The sequence below is a fragment of the Saccoglossus kowalevskii genome, chromosome 15, assembly GCF_978046115.1.
Source record: "Saccoglossus kowalevskii chromosome 15, keSacKowa6.1, whole genome shotgun sequence".
In the NCBI taxonomy this organism is placed as follows: Eukaryota; Metazoa; Hemichordata; class Enteropneusta; family Harrimaniidae; genus Saccoglossus; species Saccoglossus kowalevskii.
Window position 1 is genome coordinate 28,910,908 of NC_140655.1, and position 18,885 is coordinate 28,929,792.

The following is an 18,885-nucleotide window of genomic DNA, read 5'->3' on the forward strand; positions in this document are numbered from 1 at the left end:
CTTCAGTTCTGCAGTAGATAAACTGAGAGCTGTTACCCAGGTGTGAAACCTTCTGTTCTGCAGTGGATAAACTGAGAGCTGTTACCTAGGTGAGCATCCTTCTGTTCTGTAGTGGATAAACTGAGAGCTTTTACCCAGGTGAGTAACCTTCTGTTCTTTAGTGGATAAACTGAGAGCTGTTACCCAGGTGAGCAACCTTCAGTTCTGCAGTGGATAAACTGAGAGCTGTTACCTAGGTGAGCAACCTTCAGTTCTGTAGTGGATAAACTGAGAGCTGTTACCCAGGTGTGAAACCTTCTGTTCTGCAGTGGACAAACTGAGAGCTGTTACCTAGGTGAGCATCCTTCTGTTCTTTAGTGGATAAACTGAGAGCTGTTACCCAGGTGAGCAACCTTCAGTTCTGCAGTGGATAAACTGAGAGCTGCTACCTAGGTGAGCAACCTTCAGTTCTGCAGTGGATAAACGGAGAGCTTTTACACCCAGGTGAGAAACCTTCTGTTCTTTAATTGATAAACTGAGAGCTGTTACCCAGGTGAGCAACCTTCAGTTCTGCAGTGGATAAACTGAGAGCTGCTACCTAGGTGAGCAACCTTCAGTTCTGTAGTGGATAAACTGAGAGCTGTTACCCAGGTGAGCAACCTTCAGTTCTGTAGTGGATAAACTGAGAGCTGTTACCCAGGTGAGCAACCTTCAGTTCTGCAGTGGATAAACTGAGAGCTGTTACCCAGGTGAGAAAACTTCAGTTCTGTAGTGGATAAACTGAGAGCTGTTACCCAGGTGAGCAACCTTCAGTTCTGTAGTGGATAAACTGAGAGCTGTTACCCAGGTGAGAAAACTTCAGTTCTGTAGTGGATAAACTGAGAGCTGTTACCCAGGTGTGAAACCTTCTGTTCTGCAGTGGATAAACTGAGAGCTGTTACCTAGGTGAGCATCCTTCTGTTCTGTAGTGGATAAACTGAGAGCTGTTACCCAGGTGAGAAACCTTCTGTTCTGTAGTGGATAAACTGAGAGCTGTTACCCAGGTGAGTAACCTTCTGTTCTGTAGTGGATAAACTGAGAGCTGTTACCCAGGTGAGTAACCTTCTGTTCTTTAGTGGATAAACTGAGAGCTGTTACCCAGGTGAGCAACCTTCAGTTCTGTAGTGGATAAACTGAGAGCTGTTACCCAGGTGTGAAACCTTCTGTTCTGTATTGGATAAACTGAGAGCTGTTACCCAGGTGTGAAACCTTCTGTTCTGCAGTGGATAAACTGAGAGCTGTTACCTAGGTGAGCATCCTTCTGTTCTGTAGTGGATAAACTGAGAGCTGTTACCTAGGTGAGAAACCTTCTGTTCTGTAGTGGATAAACTGAGAGCTGTTACCCAGGTGAGTAACCTTCTGTTCTTTAGTGGATAAGCTGAGAGCTGTTACCTAGGTGAGAAACCTTCTGTTCTGTAGTGGATAAACTGAGAGCTGTTACCCAGGTGAGTAACCTTCTGTTCTTTAGTGGATAAACTGAGAGCTGTTACCCAGGTGAGCAACCTTCAGTTCTGTAGTGGATAAACTGAGAGCTGTTACCCAGGTGTGAAACCTTCTGTTCTGTATTGGATAAACTGAGAGCTGTTACCCAGGTGTGAAACCTTCTGTTCTGCAGTGGATAAACTGAGAGCTGTTACCTAGGTGAGCATCCTTCTGTTCTGTAGTGGATAAACTGAGAGCTGTTACCTAGGTGAGAAACCTTCTGTTCTGTAGTGGATAAACTGAGAGCTGTTACCCAGGTGAGTAACCTTCTGTTCTTTAGTGGATAAACTGAGAGCTGTTACCCAGGTGAGCAACCTTCAGTTCTGTAGTGGATAAACTGAGAGCTGTTACCCAGGTGTGAAACCTTCTGTTCTGCAGTGGATAAACTGAGAGCTGTTACCTAGGTGAGCAACCTTCAGTTCTGTAGTGGATAAACTGAGAGCTGTTACCCAGGTGAGAAACCTTCTGTTCTGTAGTGGATAAACTGAGAGCTGTTACCCAGGTGAGCAACCTTCAGTTCTCTAGTGGATAAACTGAGAGCTGTTACCTAGGTGAGCATCCTTCTGTTCTTTAGTGGATAAACTGAGAGCTGTTACCCAGGTGTGAAACCTTCTGTTCTGTAGTGGATAAACTGAGAGCTGTTACCCAGGTGAGCAACCTTCAGTTCTGTAGTGGATAAACTGAGAGCTGTTACCTAGGTGAGCATCCTTCTGTTCTTTAGTGGATAAACTGAGAGCTGTTACCCAGGTGAAAAACCTTCAGTTCTGTAGTGGATAAACTGAGAGCTGTTATCTAGGTGAGCATCCTTCTGTTCTGTAGTGGATAAACTGAGAGCTGTTACCCAGGCGAGTAACCTTCAGTTCTGCAGTGGATAAACTGAGAGCTGTTACCTAGGTGAGCATCCTTCAGTTCTGCAGTGGATAAACTGAGAGCTGTTACCTAGGTGAGCAACCTTCAGTTCTGCAGTGGATAAACTGAGAGCTGTTAAAAACAGGTTTATCGACCACATCGCCATCCGCTGAACAGATCAGAATGTGAACTCAACATGCGACGTATGCATACACTGGATTCTGGCTTTTTTTCACATAAAAGGTAGACATGAACTTGAAAACTATATCTGTAATTTCCTCTAGGTGTGTGTGGTGCTGGTCGATGTGTGAAGAATGCTGGTCCTAGTGGATTTCACTGTATATGTCCAATTGGAACCGTGGGCGAAAGATGTGAAACTGGTATGTAATACATCTTGCAACGTCTGAAATACCACACTTTTTTTTAGCTACTACAAACATTATTTTCAATTTTACTTCTTCATATTTATAAGTAAAAGCCATGATTTGAAAACCTGGATATACTGCTATCCTGAAACAAACTTGTTATCTTCTGTACTTCTTATTATTAACATTTTTATGTTTAACCTGTTCTTGACTTGTATAAAAAGTAATCTATTTTAATACAGTTGGTTGGTCTCAGAAGGTCAAAGGTCAACATTTTAATGTCAAGTGAATGTATTTTTGTCATGAGAGAAATTTACATACTGTTTTTTTTTTCCAATTTTATTCTAGTTGATTTCAATGTAGTATATTTCATTGTAGTGACTACTTATCTGTTTGTTAACAGTACTCTATCGTAATATTTGACACTTTGAGTGCCGATGTTACCTTTTGTCACAATCACTAATTTTGTAATTACAATTTTTCAAAATTTTTTGTTCAAGTCAATTTGATCTAAAATTATCAAAAAAAATACATAAAAGCAGAGAAAAAGACGTGCCAAAATTTGGGCGGGCATTCAAAGGGTTAAAAGTTAATGAAAATAGTTTAAAGTGATTAACATTAAAGGGATACTCAAACTGTGCAAATGTGTCGGGAGCCTTCACATAGACATGAATAATAACGTCTGGGTTTTAGAGATCAGCTCAAATACTTTGTGCACATCAACAAGTAATGAAATACTGAACCAAATATCGAGACGATAAAGTACTAGTTACAATCATCAGCCATGTTTATCCCTTCACAGCTGTTTTGTGTTTCAATGTACTTCGAATATCGTGTTGTATGCGCGATATGCTATAGGTGAAGTCTGATGAGAACTGGGAAACAATATCAGATATTGGTTCAGTGTTAGTCACAGAGATTTTAAAATTGATTGCTATGACTCCTGATATGGAATCAAAACATTGCAAACATATCAAAACACTTTATGATACATATTTAATGTAATATTAATATATACATGTATTGTACTTACAATATAAAAACTGTCTGGCACGATCAATATTTAGCAATCTATAGAATGAATTCTATGTTACAAGCTTTGCATATAATAATTTTACCTCCATCTACACATCGCCATGAAAGTCAAATTGCAGAAACATAAATTTAAAAATATAGTCAGATTCTTTGAACTGGTGCTCAACAATGTTTACCTTCACAGTGTAAAGAATTATTGTAGATTGCCAGCATTGCAGAGGGTGATATACTTTGCAAATGAAAAATATCTGAAATAATTTTCCTGCAAATATACCTCAGAAACTTTTTTATGCATTTTCTGAACTGATTCATAAAGTGGATTGTTTGTATTGTTGCTGTAGAAAACTTTTATCTAGAAGAGTTTTTTAATTCTATGTGAAAATACGTTCAAATAGTTGTTCACTGAAAACTGGTATGTCTTTTCTCGCATCAGTTTGATTGGTTGTTATGGCAACTCTACCTCACATCAGCATCCCATGCTCAGAAGAACAGCTTGAAATACCCGATTCTGTGTATTAAATGACTTGCTATTTATCATCAGTCTGGTTCTATAGCAAGTACATACCTTACAGTCATTGAGTGGTAGATACACTTAGGATGAAACTTGAACCATCACAGATCAATGTCTGGGTGATTAGTTGTACTGTAAACCGTTTTAATTTTACAACAGAGAATTTTTGCAAATTTCATGATTCAGTAAAAATCAGGAAAATTTTCACAGTGACAATTTTTCTGGTGTCCTGCAACTACAATTCTCATTGACTTCAGCAACATTTTGTCTTTACAAGTACCATGCAATACTGAAATCTGGAGATTTTGTAGAAGTCAACATTTTTACAGTATTCACTAAAATTTCTAGCCTTCAAAATAAATATTAATATATATAAATATACATTGTATCACATCAGATCAGCAAAAGATCCAAATAACCATGAATGTAGCTATTAAAATGCTAATCCTGGGAAATCTCAAATGGGACAAACAGCAAAACTCTGGCCATTGCATGCATGCATGTGTGTTAGTGTCTGGTCACAATCTTGAAAGAAAAAAAAAACAATTTGCACAATTCTTCAATAATATCTACCTTTACCAAACATTAATGAATTGGCTGAAAATAGTTTGAAGACTGTTTTGAATTTAGATCATTTAAAATATTAGTCTGGTGACACAAGATCTCAAAATATAAAGCAAACTAAGCTCTTGAATAATCAACTTTAACCCTCTGAGTGCTGATGTCAATTTCAAACTCCATCCACAAAATATTTCCATTTATAGTCTGCTCTTTTCCACGAAAACATTTGACGAAATTTTCAAATTTTTTTGATCAAAAAATAAAAGCAATGTCACATTTTGTCTGTTCGATCCAAAATCAAGATTAAATTTACTGAAAGTTACAGAAAATATGAACAAACTTGCTTCATTTTGAGCGGGAAAACAATTTTGTGCTCAAAGGGTTAATAGTTATTTCTTAATTATGCTCATTTAATAATTTAAAATCAGATGACTGAAATATGATAATTATACTCAATATATGAAGATAACACAGGTTATTAAATATCACAATTAATTTCTATATTTTGAAATTATATTATAGATAATAGTGTGTTAGTGACAGTGGCACATAAACGAGGAAATACATATACTCATAACAAGTGATTGTTTATATAATTATGAAATATATTGGTAAAAAAACAAGAATTTAAGAGTTATGTATCTGAGAATGGCAACTCTCCTTGTTTTATTCATTGCAAAAATCACAATTTTTTAATTTGAGCAAATTTGTTTGAATTTTATGAATTTCATTGTGATTTTTCAGTGTAACTTTCAAATTTCTGCATTCAAAATTAATGAAAATGTATCTCTCGTGACATCACAATGATTTAAGCAAATATGACTTGTATTTATTTTGTTACAGCGCACTTTCGAGACGTAAGGTGTTAGGCTAACAAACCAAAAAAAATATACTGTAGAATACTTTATTTTCACTTGAAATTTATTTTCACTATTTTCGCTGATGGAATGATTCAGTGAAAATAAAATTCAGCAAATATACCTTTTTTCCTATATTTTACATTCAACAAAAAATCAGTAAAGATAAATTCCACATAACACCCAAAAAGTCTTTTTCAGTGAAAATTAATTCCAGCGAAAATAAAGTATTTTACAGTATATGTTTAAGCCAAAAAATCAAAACAAAAATGTATCAAGACTAAAATCTAATGTTTTTTTTTTGCCTTAGCAACAGTTGCCCCACAAATATGATTATTCATTTTTGGGCACAAATAAGAAAGTTTTCTTTTACAACAAGTAAAAATTTGTCATCCAGCGCCATCTTAAACAGCTGTTAATATCTTAGCAACAAGTGGTTCAGACAAATCTCATAGCACTGCAGAATACACCACGTGTTCCTATACTCTACTGAATTGTTATTATGTCATTCAAATTAAATTATAATATGTAATATTTCAGAATCAACATGGAAATCATGTAGTACTTCAAGGTGAGAACTTCAGTCTTAAAAATTATTGTATTTATCAAGGATTTAAAAGAATTAGTGTGTGCAACTTTTATAATGGAGTGATATACGATGAAGACCTCACAAAAAGTGAACTATGTTTGAAAGTGATCGCATCCCGTGCACGACAGTCATACATAATTTGATTAATAGCATAACAGAATCAGTAGCTGCTTGAAAATGCTTGATCAGAGAGATTATTGGCAAATTCAAAAACTTAAAATACGTGTATTATATGATTAGTTAAATCCCATTATGTTCAGTTATTTCATCAAACTCACTAATTTTAATAAGGAATTCTGGAAATGTAGGTTTCTCTCGCAATTTTGTGACCATATCGTATTTTGTGTGCCTCGGTCACAGCTTGTAGTCTTCATTGCATATCACTTGTATGATGTAATTCTTTTTTTTACTTCATATATTTGTCTCTTTTTTTTAAACTTCTTATGAAATTCAATGTTTGTTTTTAAGTTCTGCTCTAAAAAAAAATATGATCTATGTTTTTTGTATTGTTTAATATCAAGCTGAATTATTTTTAAGCAATTTTATTCAGAGTTCTAAACTCAATTTTAAATTAATTACAGCTGATTAAGCGTTGGTCATGTTAAGTTTACTTTTCTGTGGTAATGATTTAATTTTTTTACCCAATTTTTATTTTTTATCTAAATTTTTGATATACTTTTCTGAAACATTGTTATTTTCTTGGGCAAATTATTTTCAAGGGCTAACTTTCTGATTTTTACATTATTTACGAATGTTTTTACATACACTCTCATTCCAAGTCATGTTGTGGATGTTTTATACGTAAATATTACCTCTTTAATATTAGTTATCACAAAAATGCTAATATTTGCAACTTTTTTTATGCCTACCTGAATAAAATTATAGTTTTAGCAATTATTAGTTTATCTTATTCCAAGATTCGTGTTGATTTTACTTCTCTCTTACCAGATGATCTGAAATAAAACACAGCCCCTCTCCCATCCGAGATGAACACTCCAAGACATCTCTCATTTCTCACTAGGTGTCATTCCCATGAGTCCCCCTCCCCCTTTCCAGGTGACCTCCCTTCTATACTCTACTTTAGTTATCCAAACAAATTACGCAACAAGCATGAAATGTGGCATGTGTAATCGCACATGTGAATAATTTACATGCAAATAGATAGCAATTATCTGCTGATTTATAAAACACAGATAATTTTTCATTCTAAGCAGAAAATCCCCCCTCCTCCACTGAGTTGAATCCCTATCATGTGACCTGCCCCTCCTGAGTCTCAGATTATCCCAGACACTTTAACTTTCCAGATATCCACCTTCCCTGACCTTTGTCTCCCCTCCCACAAATGAGTCTTTCCTCCTCCCCTTGCAGATGATCTTTTGGGAACTGCTACCCTGATACTGAGAGTTTTATATATGAGGCATCCCCATCATGTGACGCGTTCACCTCTCTCCCATCTGATGATTCCACTGGTACTCTTTTTTTTTCCTCCCAGATGACCCTTGGGCACTTCTTCCCCCATCAGATAACCCTACACAGTCTTGTCTGCTCTTCCAGATGTCCTCATGACTTTCTACCCTCCCAGGTGACCCTCACCCAGGCCGTACTTTCCTTACAGATGACCTCAGTCCCTTCTATTATCCCAGATGATATCCTGAGTCTTATGGGGCATTATTAATATGACCCTCACCTACATTGGGGGGTGCACTATTAGATTAATCACACTGGGGAAATAACAACGATCACAATTATCATAATTTTATAAAATGACTCAAAGTAACCAAATACATTTGCTCTAAACAAATCGTCAAGCCAGGTCAGAGTGATCTCTGATGGTACATAGCATCTAGACATATGTGGTGCAACATGTGACCCATCTACCATCCGTCGCTGATTGTTGGATCAGCTAGCCTGGTCTGAAAGGATGAATAGCCAAGTGACCAGTGAAGTTTTATCGTAAAAGCCAAACATCAATAATGCATGAGGAACAGGCAAGCAGGGCAGTATGTTGTATCTTGTTGTTTTCTTGTTTGATATCTCTTGTTTCTATTTTGTCATTTTCCTTTCATTTTCATCAGTAACATATCCTTTATTGTAAATTTTTTAGTTTTCTTTTCCCAGTGTAACATCTTTCCTCTGTTTATTCCCATTCCAAAATCCTAGCCGGAGAAGATCCACCATCCGTCCCTCTTGCCAGGTGAGTTTCATATTTTCTGTAGTACCATCCATTTCTCATTCACATAATCTCTCCTCTGTGATCTACCTTGCACGAACTCTGACTTTGCTCTGCCTTAATAACAGGAAAGAACGTACGTCACCGCCACACCGCAGAACCACTTCATTATCGCAAGCATTCTGCCTCGTGTGCTCAATCTGTATTGCTGCGTTTTTTGTCTCCTGACAACATAATACTCCCTGCTTGCTCATTTCATGGGTGTGTGGTCAGTGAACGCTAACATGGAACGTCAGTCAAGACTATGGTCACTGCTGATGCTCACCACGACATACTAGCTGCGAAAGATACCATTGGTACTATTGTAGTGATTGGTCAAATCATTATTCAAACTTGTCAAATCATTTTTATCATTATCAGTACAGTAATAGATTCACTTTGTTGTGATTATTGGTTGGTTATAACACCATTCACAATATGAGCTGTCCATGACTGTATTTATATTTCTAATGTTGAAAACATATTGATACCATATTTGGTAGTGATTTGCATAATAATCCCATGGTGCATTGCTTCATCATATGCTGGTGACATAGAAATTTAAGGATGAACCCGGCTTACAAATACTTAAGGAATTTACTGAAAGTCAGCAGATTTAATTTCTGTTGACTGGCTAGTAGAAAGTCTGAAGCCAAAAGTTGGGCTTTTTTTTTTTGCATTATGAACCACACTTGTATTTATTTTGACAAATTTTTAAATCAGAGTCGAGTATGATTTAACACTTTAGAAAAATCATAAAGTTCAGGTACTCCGCTCTTTGTATTTACTTTTCGTTATTTATAGCGAATTTGCTTTTAAATTTTTCTGTTTATACAACATAACAGCCTCTCCCATCCTTAACGACAAATTGCTACCTAATATGGTGGTATATTGCGCTTAGTTTCTAAAGTAGCTTTTCTAGCTTCATTGTGCTTTGTTTTAACATTGTTTTAAGCTTAAATTTGTAACATCTTATTCTTATTGTGTGTTTGCTGCTCTTCTTAGTTTTGGGAATTTTTTTTTTTTTGAAATGCAGATAATGTGACTTGTAAGATAATGAAAGTTTAAAATGCCATACTGTACTGTGTGGTTTTATATTTAACTTCATTCTGATGGGTGGCGGTGGTCGTTGCGTTGCGTTGTGTTGCGTCGTGTTTGATATTAAACTCGACATGTGCAACTCATGTAAAATATATTGTTCACAGGCACTTTGAACACGCGCTATGTGACGATCACCGCCACCCTCTAACTCAAATAACATGTTGTCATTTCGTCCGAAGTACAAATAACACAAATGTCACCAATAAAAAAAATATTAATGCTACCATCATGGGCATATGACCCCTTAACCACATCTCCCTAACCAACCACTAGAGGGCGTTCTTTATTTCAAGGTGGCTGTTAATACTCGCTAATCATGTAAATTCAGTACATCTTTTACATGTCAAATTTCACTTCACTAAGGATAACCATGGTAACCCATTCTTGGCATCGTCAACATAGCAGTCTTCAGAGTTTATCACGGCTTACATTGACTCCAGTGATTTCATCTTCTAAATTTATTTGCAAAAAATATTGTATGTTTTCTTCCATATTTTGGAGTGTCGTATTATACAGATTATGTTGAATATGGTAGTTAACTGCCCCATCATAGGTATAGGCTATGCTTGAAGGGCAGTGGTCATCGTGCAGTGCATGTTAAAATTTCATGTAAACAAACAATGTATTTTACACACGTTGTTTATGATGCTATGGGTCCCATATCGAACAGGATGCGGCACGACGACTGCCGCCCTTTAACGTTACTTTCATCCCAGTTTGCAAATTTACAAAAAAAATAATTCCCAGAATAAGTGAAAAAACATGTGTTCAAATACAACTTTAGTTTGCTTAAATTCTGCATTACCGGTATATTAATTTGACGGTGTATTTATTGGCCAGGGAAGGTACGGTATCTCACAGATTTCAAGTTGCAAAGTGAGAATGCAGAGTTAATGTGGCACCCGAGATCATTCCCGTTAAGGATTATTATTCATTATGTGGAATAGTTGAGAATTCACATTCGGAATTACTGTGGGTCGCAGTATGTGAACAATGTCATTTATATGTGTATGGGATTCATATCAATCTAATAAACTACAAAACACACATGTGCTTTGAATAATAATACTGTGAAATACTTTATTTTAGCTGGAATTAATTTTCGCTAAAAAGATTTTTTTGGTTTTTTGTTTGGAATTTATTTTCACTGATTTTTGATGAGTTAAACGTGAGACAAAGGAAAAAAAGTATATTTGCTGGATTTTATTTTTACTGAAGCATCACTTCAGCGAAACTAGCGAAAATATAATTCCAAGCGGAAATAAAGTATTCTACAGTAGTACATTCAGACACAATTGTATGGTTCATTATGTCCTTAAACGAATTATTGATGTTTTCCAATTAAAAGTGACATATTAATAGTTTTTTTGAATAACTATTCACTTAAAATCACACATCCCATTTACATCAGAATACCTACCTCAGGGGCTTACCATTAATTTAATTGGGGTAAAATCATCTTATATACATTTGGTGTATATCAGAATTAGGGAGTAGCCATTAATTTAATTGGGGTCAAATCATCCCATATGTACAGGCATTATAAAGTCATTGAATTCCAGTGAAAATTCAGAATATATTGATTTGTACAGTAACAGAAACCCTCTCCAACAACAGTATATTATAATGATATCAACATGTCTGTCCTTGCTGAAATGAAAAAAGATTATTAGATGGCATTATGATTGAGCATTCACGATACACCATTATTTATCATGATACAAATGATTTACCTCAAGAGGAATTCCAAAATGGAGATCTAGCTAAAAGTAGTCACCTGATTGACCATCATTAAATTTGATTGATTATTTTGTTACTAGAGTTACGATCAGAGTAGCTATGCCAATATTGATTATTGGTATTTCCATAATGAATATCATATTTGCAGTGAGCAGCTTTGGCACTAAACAGCCTCATTTTGAAATCTGAAAATAGAGTGCCCTCAACCATAGACAATTTTAGGGTCTATGCCTCAACCTATCATATAGCCATAAGAATAACTGATTGTGAATCTGTTTGGTTTTAGGTATGAGAATACAGGAGCCTGCTTTTAAAGGAAATTCCTACATTGCGTATTCTGGTATGCAGGAGGCAATGAGAAACATACACCTCAGTGTTATGTTCTATGCAAGAAGTTTGACAGATGGCTTGATTTTATTTAATGGTCAGTTATATAGTGGAAGAGGAGATTTCATATCATTAGCGATAAAAAATGGTGTTGTAGAGTTGAGATATGATAGCGGTTCAGGTACGACTGTAGTTATTAGTATACATGTAACTTGTCAAGTCTTGTAACAGTATAAGAAATGTACACCGTGTACAAGTCATACAGTGATGTTCAGCGTCCTGCTTACCCCTGATAATAGTGAAAAAAATGTCACTGAATCTGCTACTGTGTACTGTGCCTAAAATTATTTCTAATTATGTAATATCAAAAAGCATGTTTTGAACAATCATCGCCAGTTAAAAAAATACCTGTTTGCCTGCAGGAATTCAGTTAGCCATCTGTCTGCACATCATTTTAGACACTCCACAGTCAACATTTTTACAAACCTATTCAGTTTTGATTGTAAATTATTACCAAATCACCGTAAATAATCAACAAAAATATACTATACAAGTCTATAGATACAGACTAGCTACTGACTGCTATTTTCCTTCTTGATAAAGTTTTTAGGTGGGCACAGCATTTTATCTTCTGGCTAAAATCCTGTTCCCGTGTAACCTGTGGTGTATCTAGTTTGTTGTTGATTTGATCGTAAGTTGTGGCCATCATTATTTGCTGATCAGTATTTTTTCTGTGTAGGAACTGCTATAATCAGAAGTAACCAGAATATCACCATGGATACCTGGCACACAATAGTAGCCACACGGAAAGAACAAGAGGGCTCTTTGAGCGTTAACAATGAAGAGGATGTCGTAGGTCGTTCCCCTGGTGATTCCAGAGGTCTGAATCTTCGCTTACCCCTGTATATTGGTGGGCATGAAGAGTATGGTGATTTGCCGAGTCGTGTTGCCGTGCAAGGCGGATTAATTGGCTGTATTAGTGAGGTGAGGATTAGGAGAGTTTTTATAGTTACATTTTACAAAATCTATCACATTCTTGCTAACAATAGATGGGTTTTGAGTTCTACTGGACCTGCTACCGACAGATGGGGTTGCAGGGTCAATTTTACAACCAGGTTTGCCCCAGTTCTTCACAAGTTGATTATATACTTGTATGTTGTGCCTCAGATATAGCTTAGGTAGAAAATCAAAATGAAATACGCTATATTTTATCCAACTGCATTGTACATGTATAAACGTAAAACATGTTTTCTATATATATTTTATGGTAAGTTTGTAAATTTTCAAAAGTAATGTGGATGAATGCAATACAGAATCAACTTGTTTAGAACAAAACTACAGATGGTATATGAAATATTTTTCTAATACTGTGTATTTCTACTGACAGCGAGTATTACACTGATTCAACCCCCCTTTCAAGCGCATGGTTGCTAAGCAACCAGGAAACCGGAAATGAGTCTATTATGCATATTTCTTCATCTGACCATAGTACCATCTTCAGTTTTGTTAATTTGCTTGTATCTTCTCACAATGTTTAAAATTAAATGTAAGAGAGATTAAATAGTTTTACAGTATCCCTCAAGAACTCTGGCATCTATCTGGTCAGTCCCAGCTTCCTGTTTATTTAAACAAAGAAAACATACAACAAATTTTGAAAGTTCAATATAATGTAAGAAATTGAATATGAAAACTGTATTCCCACATGTTACTTTAGGCCGAGAAAAATAAATATTTCAGGTTGATTTTTATTTACTAATTTCGTCACTGTGCAGCACCCTCTGATGAATTGATTAAACCTCAAACGTGTTGCGACTTCACAGTGAATTATTTTTAGTATCATATTTGAAATAGCGCACTAGATGGAAGATGTCGGACGGCAAAATTGGGGTCTGTTAACGAGTTTAGTAGCAAGTTTTATCTCATGCTTTACTAAATCCTTATAGAAAATATGATTATTTAATTCTTCAGGTTGAAATCGACACCGTTCCTCTAGACCTAATTGGTTCATCATTGTCAAGTGCTAACATTGAAAACTGTGAAGATTCATTGCCATGTGAAAGAGACCCTTGTAAAAATGGTGGCACATGTTCACCAGTGAGTGCATCGGAATATGAGTGTTTATGTACAGTAGGAAAGTTCACAGGTTAGTAACGTGCAGTTGTGTCAAAAAAAATTTTGGTCAGACGAAAAGAATCAAGTGTTCACTATGTGCTGTAATGCTATTGGTTAGCAATAAACTTGATTGATGCTCACAGAATGGAATAAATTTCCAATGCTCAAAAAGTGTACAAGTTTGCTTCTTGTGAGATCTTATTGCATACACCGTTCATCAATCTATTCATGCACTGTTATCCACATCTAAACGCATGTGTTCTCTCGGTATTGTGAAACACTCATCGATCCATTGGTGAAACGTTATCTGTGGCTAAACGTATATGTTCTCTTGTAGGTCGGTATTGTGAAACACCCATCAATCCATGTGTGGATCGTGATCCGTGTCTAAACGGTGGATCATGTCAACCGATTGGAGCAGATTATAAATGCAATTGTGCATTACGTTATGGTGGTAAAAACTGTGAAGGCAGTAAGTGGCAGATTTTCAGTCCAGTAGAAATTTGATCGTATTCATAAGAGACAGGTTTTCTTCAACATCCTTGTCTTACTTGCTCACAAACTCAATAAAATTTGATAGAAATTTGTCAATAAAATTGAATATTCATTTATTGTCAGTGCATAATTTCTATAGAAATTCTAACTTTCTATAAAACTATATCTTAGATCGTATAATTCTATTCGCTAATTTCACTGGTGTTCCAATGCATTATTTCATGGAATGTTAATTTCTTTTGTTCTAGCTGCGGTATTTGAGTATGGTGCAAGTTTTAACTCTGATGGTTTTCTTGCATATCCAAGACATATAGTACCACGGGGGTATGTATCATTCATTGTTATTTCTTCTTTCAGTTAACCTTAAAGTTGCATTCCCACTCCACTCCCAACTCCTGATCAATATATACACCATTGAATTTGAGGTTGTGGATGGGTGATAAGAAATTAACTGCAGAATATGAATCAAAAATAAACTAGACAATATGCACTGAGTTAGGGGGCTTTGTTTGTCCTTCAAAGTCATACATTGTAGACATGTTTGTCTAAGGCATAAGACCCTCCAGTACTCTCAAAATAAATTTGGCGAAAAAAGTGAGAACAGAATATCTACTTTTAATATATCATATTTTTGAGCTAAACAGTATTATTTGAACACATTTTTCAGCTTGTTCTAGAAGTGATGGTTTTACAAATTTGCAAAGCGGGAATTCAACTTTGGGAAGCCATGGTTAATAGACGAAATTTAAGTTCCCTGAACTTTCAATGTTTGAATAAAAATTGAATAAAATCATCTTCTAATTTTTTCACCATCAATTCCTTCTTTTCATCACAAATTCAAAAATAGTCCTGTTTATAGTCTGCACTTTTCTTAAGAACATTGGGACAAAAATAGCCAAATTTTTTGGGTAAAAACTGAAAATTGACTCAAACTATGTCTGTTGGCTCCAAAATTAGGGTTCATTTCCAGAAATATTGGAAAATATAAGAAATAAGTGCTGACAAATTTCAGGCATGACGTCTGGTGGTGGAAAGTCTAAACAGTAGGTGGGTTTGCATTCGCAATAGGTATTTAAGTTTGTTATGTAACTAGCAAGAATAACATACTTCATGAATTTGGTTTCTTACAGTAAAAGTAGTACAGAAGAAATAATTACTTTGACTTTTAAAACATCGACAGAAAATGGCCTTATATTCTGGCAGGGGCAGGTAAGATTTATATTTATATATTACTATTATTGGGGCAATACTTGCCGTGTAATCTATTGCACTAAGATAGGAGTTCAGGCTCTTGCATACTACATGTTAAAATTGCTTTCATTTTCCAATGGCGGTAATATACCCAAACGTAAATATGTTAATTGTGTGTTTTAATATTCATGAAATGCACATTTTATTCAAATATATATATACAGAAGGAAGGCATCTCTGGTAGATCACATGACTTTGTTGCCCTTGGTGTAAGAGATACTTTATTAGAATTTAGGTAAGTAGAATATAATTCTTACTGTCATCTCCCCTGAACAAGTTTGGTGGCTGTACTTCTATGGCTTTAGGGGGTAGCGCAGTGTTTTGCATCTGTTAAGGGCGTGGCACTGTGTCTGTGTCTGGCATTAGTAAAGGTTGTGATGCTGTGTCTGGCATCTGTTATGGGCGTGGCACTGTGTCTGTGTCTGGCATGAGTAAAGGTTGTGATGCTGTGTCTGGCATCTGTTAAGGGTGTGGCACTGTGTCTGTGTCTGGCATTAGTAAAGGGTGTAGCACTGTGTCTTTGCATCTGTTAAGGGTGTGGCACTGTGTCTGTGTCTGGCATTAGTAAAGGGTGTAGCACTGTGTCTTTGCATCTGTTAAGGGTGTAGCGCTGTGTCTTTGCATCTGTTAAGGGCGTGGCACTGTGTCTGTGTCTGGCATTAGTAAAGGGTGTAGCACTGTGTCTTTGCATCTGTTAAGGGTGTGGCACTGTGTCTGTGTCTGGCATTAGTAAAGGGTGTAGCACTGTGTCTTTGCATCTGTTAAGGGCGTGGCACTGTGTCTGTGTCTGGCATTAGTAAAGGGTGTAGCACTGTGTCTTTGCATCTGTTAAGGGCGTGGCACTGTGTCTGTGTCTGGCATTAGTAAAGGGTGTAGCACTGTGTCTTTGCATCTGTTAAGGGTGTGGCACTGTGTCTGTGTCTGGCATTAGTAAAGGGTGTAGCACTGTGTCTTTGCATCTGTTAAGGGTGTAGCGCTGTGTCTTTGCATCTGTTAAGGGCGTGGCACTGTGTCTGTGTCTGGCATTAGTAAAGGGTGTAGCACTGTGTCTTTGCATCTGTTAAGGGTGTGGCACTGTGTCTGTGTCTGGCATTAGTAAAGGGTGTAGCACTGTGTCTTTGCATCTGTTAAGGGTGTAGCGCTGTGTCTTTGCATCTGTTAAGGGCGTGGCACTGTGTCTGTGTCTGGCATTAGTAAAGGGTGTAGCACTGTGTCTTTGCATCTGTTAAGGGTGTGGCACTGTGTCTGTGTCTGGCATTAGTAAAGGGTGTAGCACTGTGTCTTTGCATCTGTTAAGGGCGTGGCACTGTGTCTGTGTCTGGCATTAGTAAAGGGTGTAGCACTGTGTCTTTGCATCTGTTAAGGGCGTGGCACTGTGTCTGTGTCTGGCATTAGTAAAGGGTGTAGCACTGTGTCTTTGCATCTGTTAAGGGTGTGGCACTGTGTCTGTGTCTGGCATTAGTAAAGGGTGTAGCACTGTGTCTTTGCATCTGTTAAGGGTGTAGCGCTGTGTCTTTGCATCTGTTAAGGGCGTGGCACTGTGTCTGTGTCTGGCATTAGTAAAGGGTGTAGCACTGTGTCTTTGCATCTGTTAAGGGTGTGGCACTGTGTCTGTGTCTGGCATTAGTAAAGGGTGTAGCACTGTGTCTTTGCATCTGTTAAGGGTGTAGCGCTGTGTCTTTGCATCTGTTAAGGGCGTGGCACTGTGTCTGTGTCTGGCATTAGTAAAGGGTGTAGCACTGTGTCTTTGCATCTGTTAAGGGTGTGGCACTGTGTCTGTGTCTGTGTCTGGCATTAGTAAAGGGTGTAGCACTGTGTCTTTGCATCTGTTAAGGGCGTGGCACTGTGTCTGTGTCTGGCATTAGTAAAGGGTGTAGCACTGTGTCTTTGCATCTGTTAAGGGCGTGGCACTGTGTCTGTGTCTGGCATTAGTAAAGGGTGTAGCACTGTGTCTTTGCATCTGTTAAGGGTGTGGCACTGTGTCTGTGTCTGGCATTAGTAAAGGGTGTAGCACTGTGTCTTTGCATCTGTTAAGGGTGTAGCGCTGTGTCTTTGCATCTGTTAAGGGCGTGGCACTGTGTCTGTGTCTGGCATTAGTAAAGGGTGTAGCACTGTGTCTTTGCATCTGTTAAGGGCGTGGCACTGTGTCTGTGTCCGGCATGAGTAAAGGTTGTGATGCTGTGTCTGGCATCTGTTAAGGGCGTGGCACTGTGTCTGTGTCTGGCATTAGTAAAGGTAGTGATGCTGCGTCTGGCATCTGTTGAGGTTGTTATGCTATGTCTGGCATCTGAAGCTAGACTTGAGAAATATTGATGAATTAGAAACCCTTTTTTAGCTCCGCTGTCGACTTTGTCGAGCGGAGCTTATCATATGAGTGATTGTCCGTCGTCGTCCGTGTCAATGTTTTACTTTTTCAACTTCTTCTTGAAAACTACAAGCCTGAATGCTTTGATACTTGGTGTATATGTACCTTGGGTAGACCTCTCTCAGATTTGTTCATTTCATGATGATATCTTCAATTCTCTAATTTTGGTGAATATTTTTGTCATTTTTGGTAAAAAGTGATATTTTCGACTTCTTGTTAAAAACCGCAAGTCCAATTGCTTTAATATTAAATACATAGGTACTACATGTGGACCTCTCTCAGATTTGTTCATTTTGTAATGATATCTTCTATTCTCTAATTTGGGTGAATATTTTTGTCATTTTTGGTAAAAAGTGATATTTTCGACTTTTTGTTAAAAACCACAAGTCCAATTGCTTTGATATTACATATATAGGTACTACATGTGGACCACTCTCAGATTTGTTCATTTTGTAATGATATCGTCAATTCTCTAATTTTGGTGAATATTTTTGTCATTTTTGGTAAAAGGTAATATTTTTGACTTCTTGTTAAAAACCGCAAGTCCAATTGCTTTGATATTACATATATAGGTACTACATGTGGACCTCTCTCAGATTTGTTCATTTTGTAATGATATCTTTAATTCTCTAATTTTGGTGAATATTTTTGTCATTTTTGGTAAAAAGTGATATTTTTTTCTTGTTAAAAACCACAATCATTTATGGTGCAAAATGATATTTTTGAATTCTTGTTGAAAACAGCAAGTCCCATTGCATTGATACTATGCATATTGTTCATTTTCTAATGATATCTTCTGTTCTTTAATTGAAATGTGCATCGCTAACAGCGGAGATATCTCAGTCGAGAGGCTGCTTGTTTTTTTAATTCCACCCTACCTACATCTGATCCGACGCCTATGTAAGTCCTGTTCAAATCTCGCGTAAGTAACAGCCAATCACAGCCCCCCCCTTTTATACAGGCTGTCGGTTGCTTACTTTTTAGTGTATACGGGCAACCTTTCTGTACATTATATTTT

At 36.8% G+C, this 18,885-nt stretch overlaps 1 protein-coding gene across 1 annotated transcript in view; it reads left to right on the forward strand.

Moving 5' to 3' along the window:
• LOC102800892 (basement membrane-specific heparan sulfate proteoglycan core protein-like) overlaps positions 1–18,885 on the forward strand; it is a 187,512-nt gene that overhangs the window by 163,091 nt on the left and 5,536 nt on the right. The window contains exons 69-76 of the mRNA XM_085508562.1: positions 2,634–2,729; positions 11,604–11,825; positions 12,384–12,628; positions 13,613–13,787; positions 14,094–14,228; positions 14,500–14,575; positions 15,382–15,460; positions 15,667–15,737. Of these exons, the coding sequence (XP_085364688.1) occupies positions 2,634–2,729; positions 11,604–11,825; positions 12,384–12,628; positions 13,613–13,787; positions 14,094–14,228; positions 14,500–14,575; positions 15,382–15,460; positions 15,667–15,737 (1,099 nt within the window). The remainder of the gene's footprint in view (positions 1–2,633; positions 2,730–11,603; positions 11,826–12,383; positions 12,629–13,612; positions 13,788–14,093; positions 14,229–14,499; positions 14,576–15,381; positions 15,461–15,666; positions 15,738–18,885) is intronic.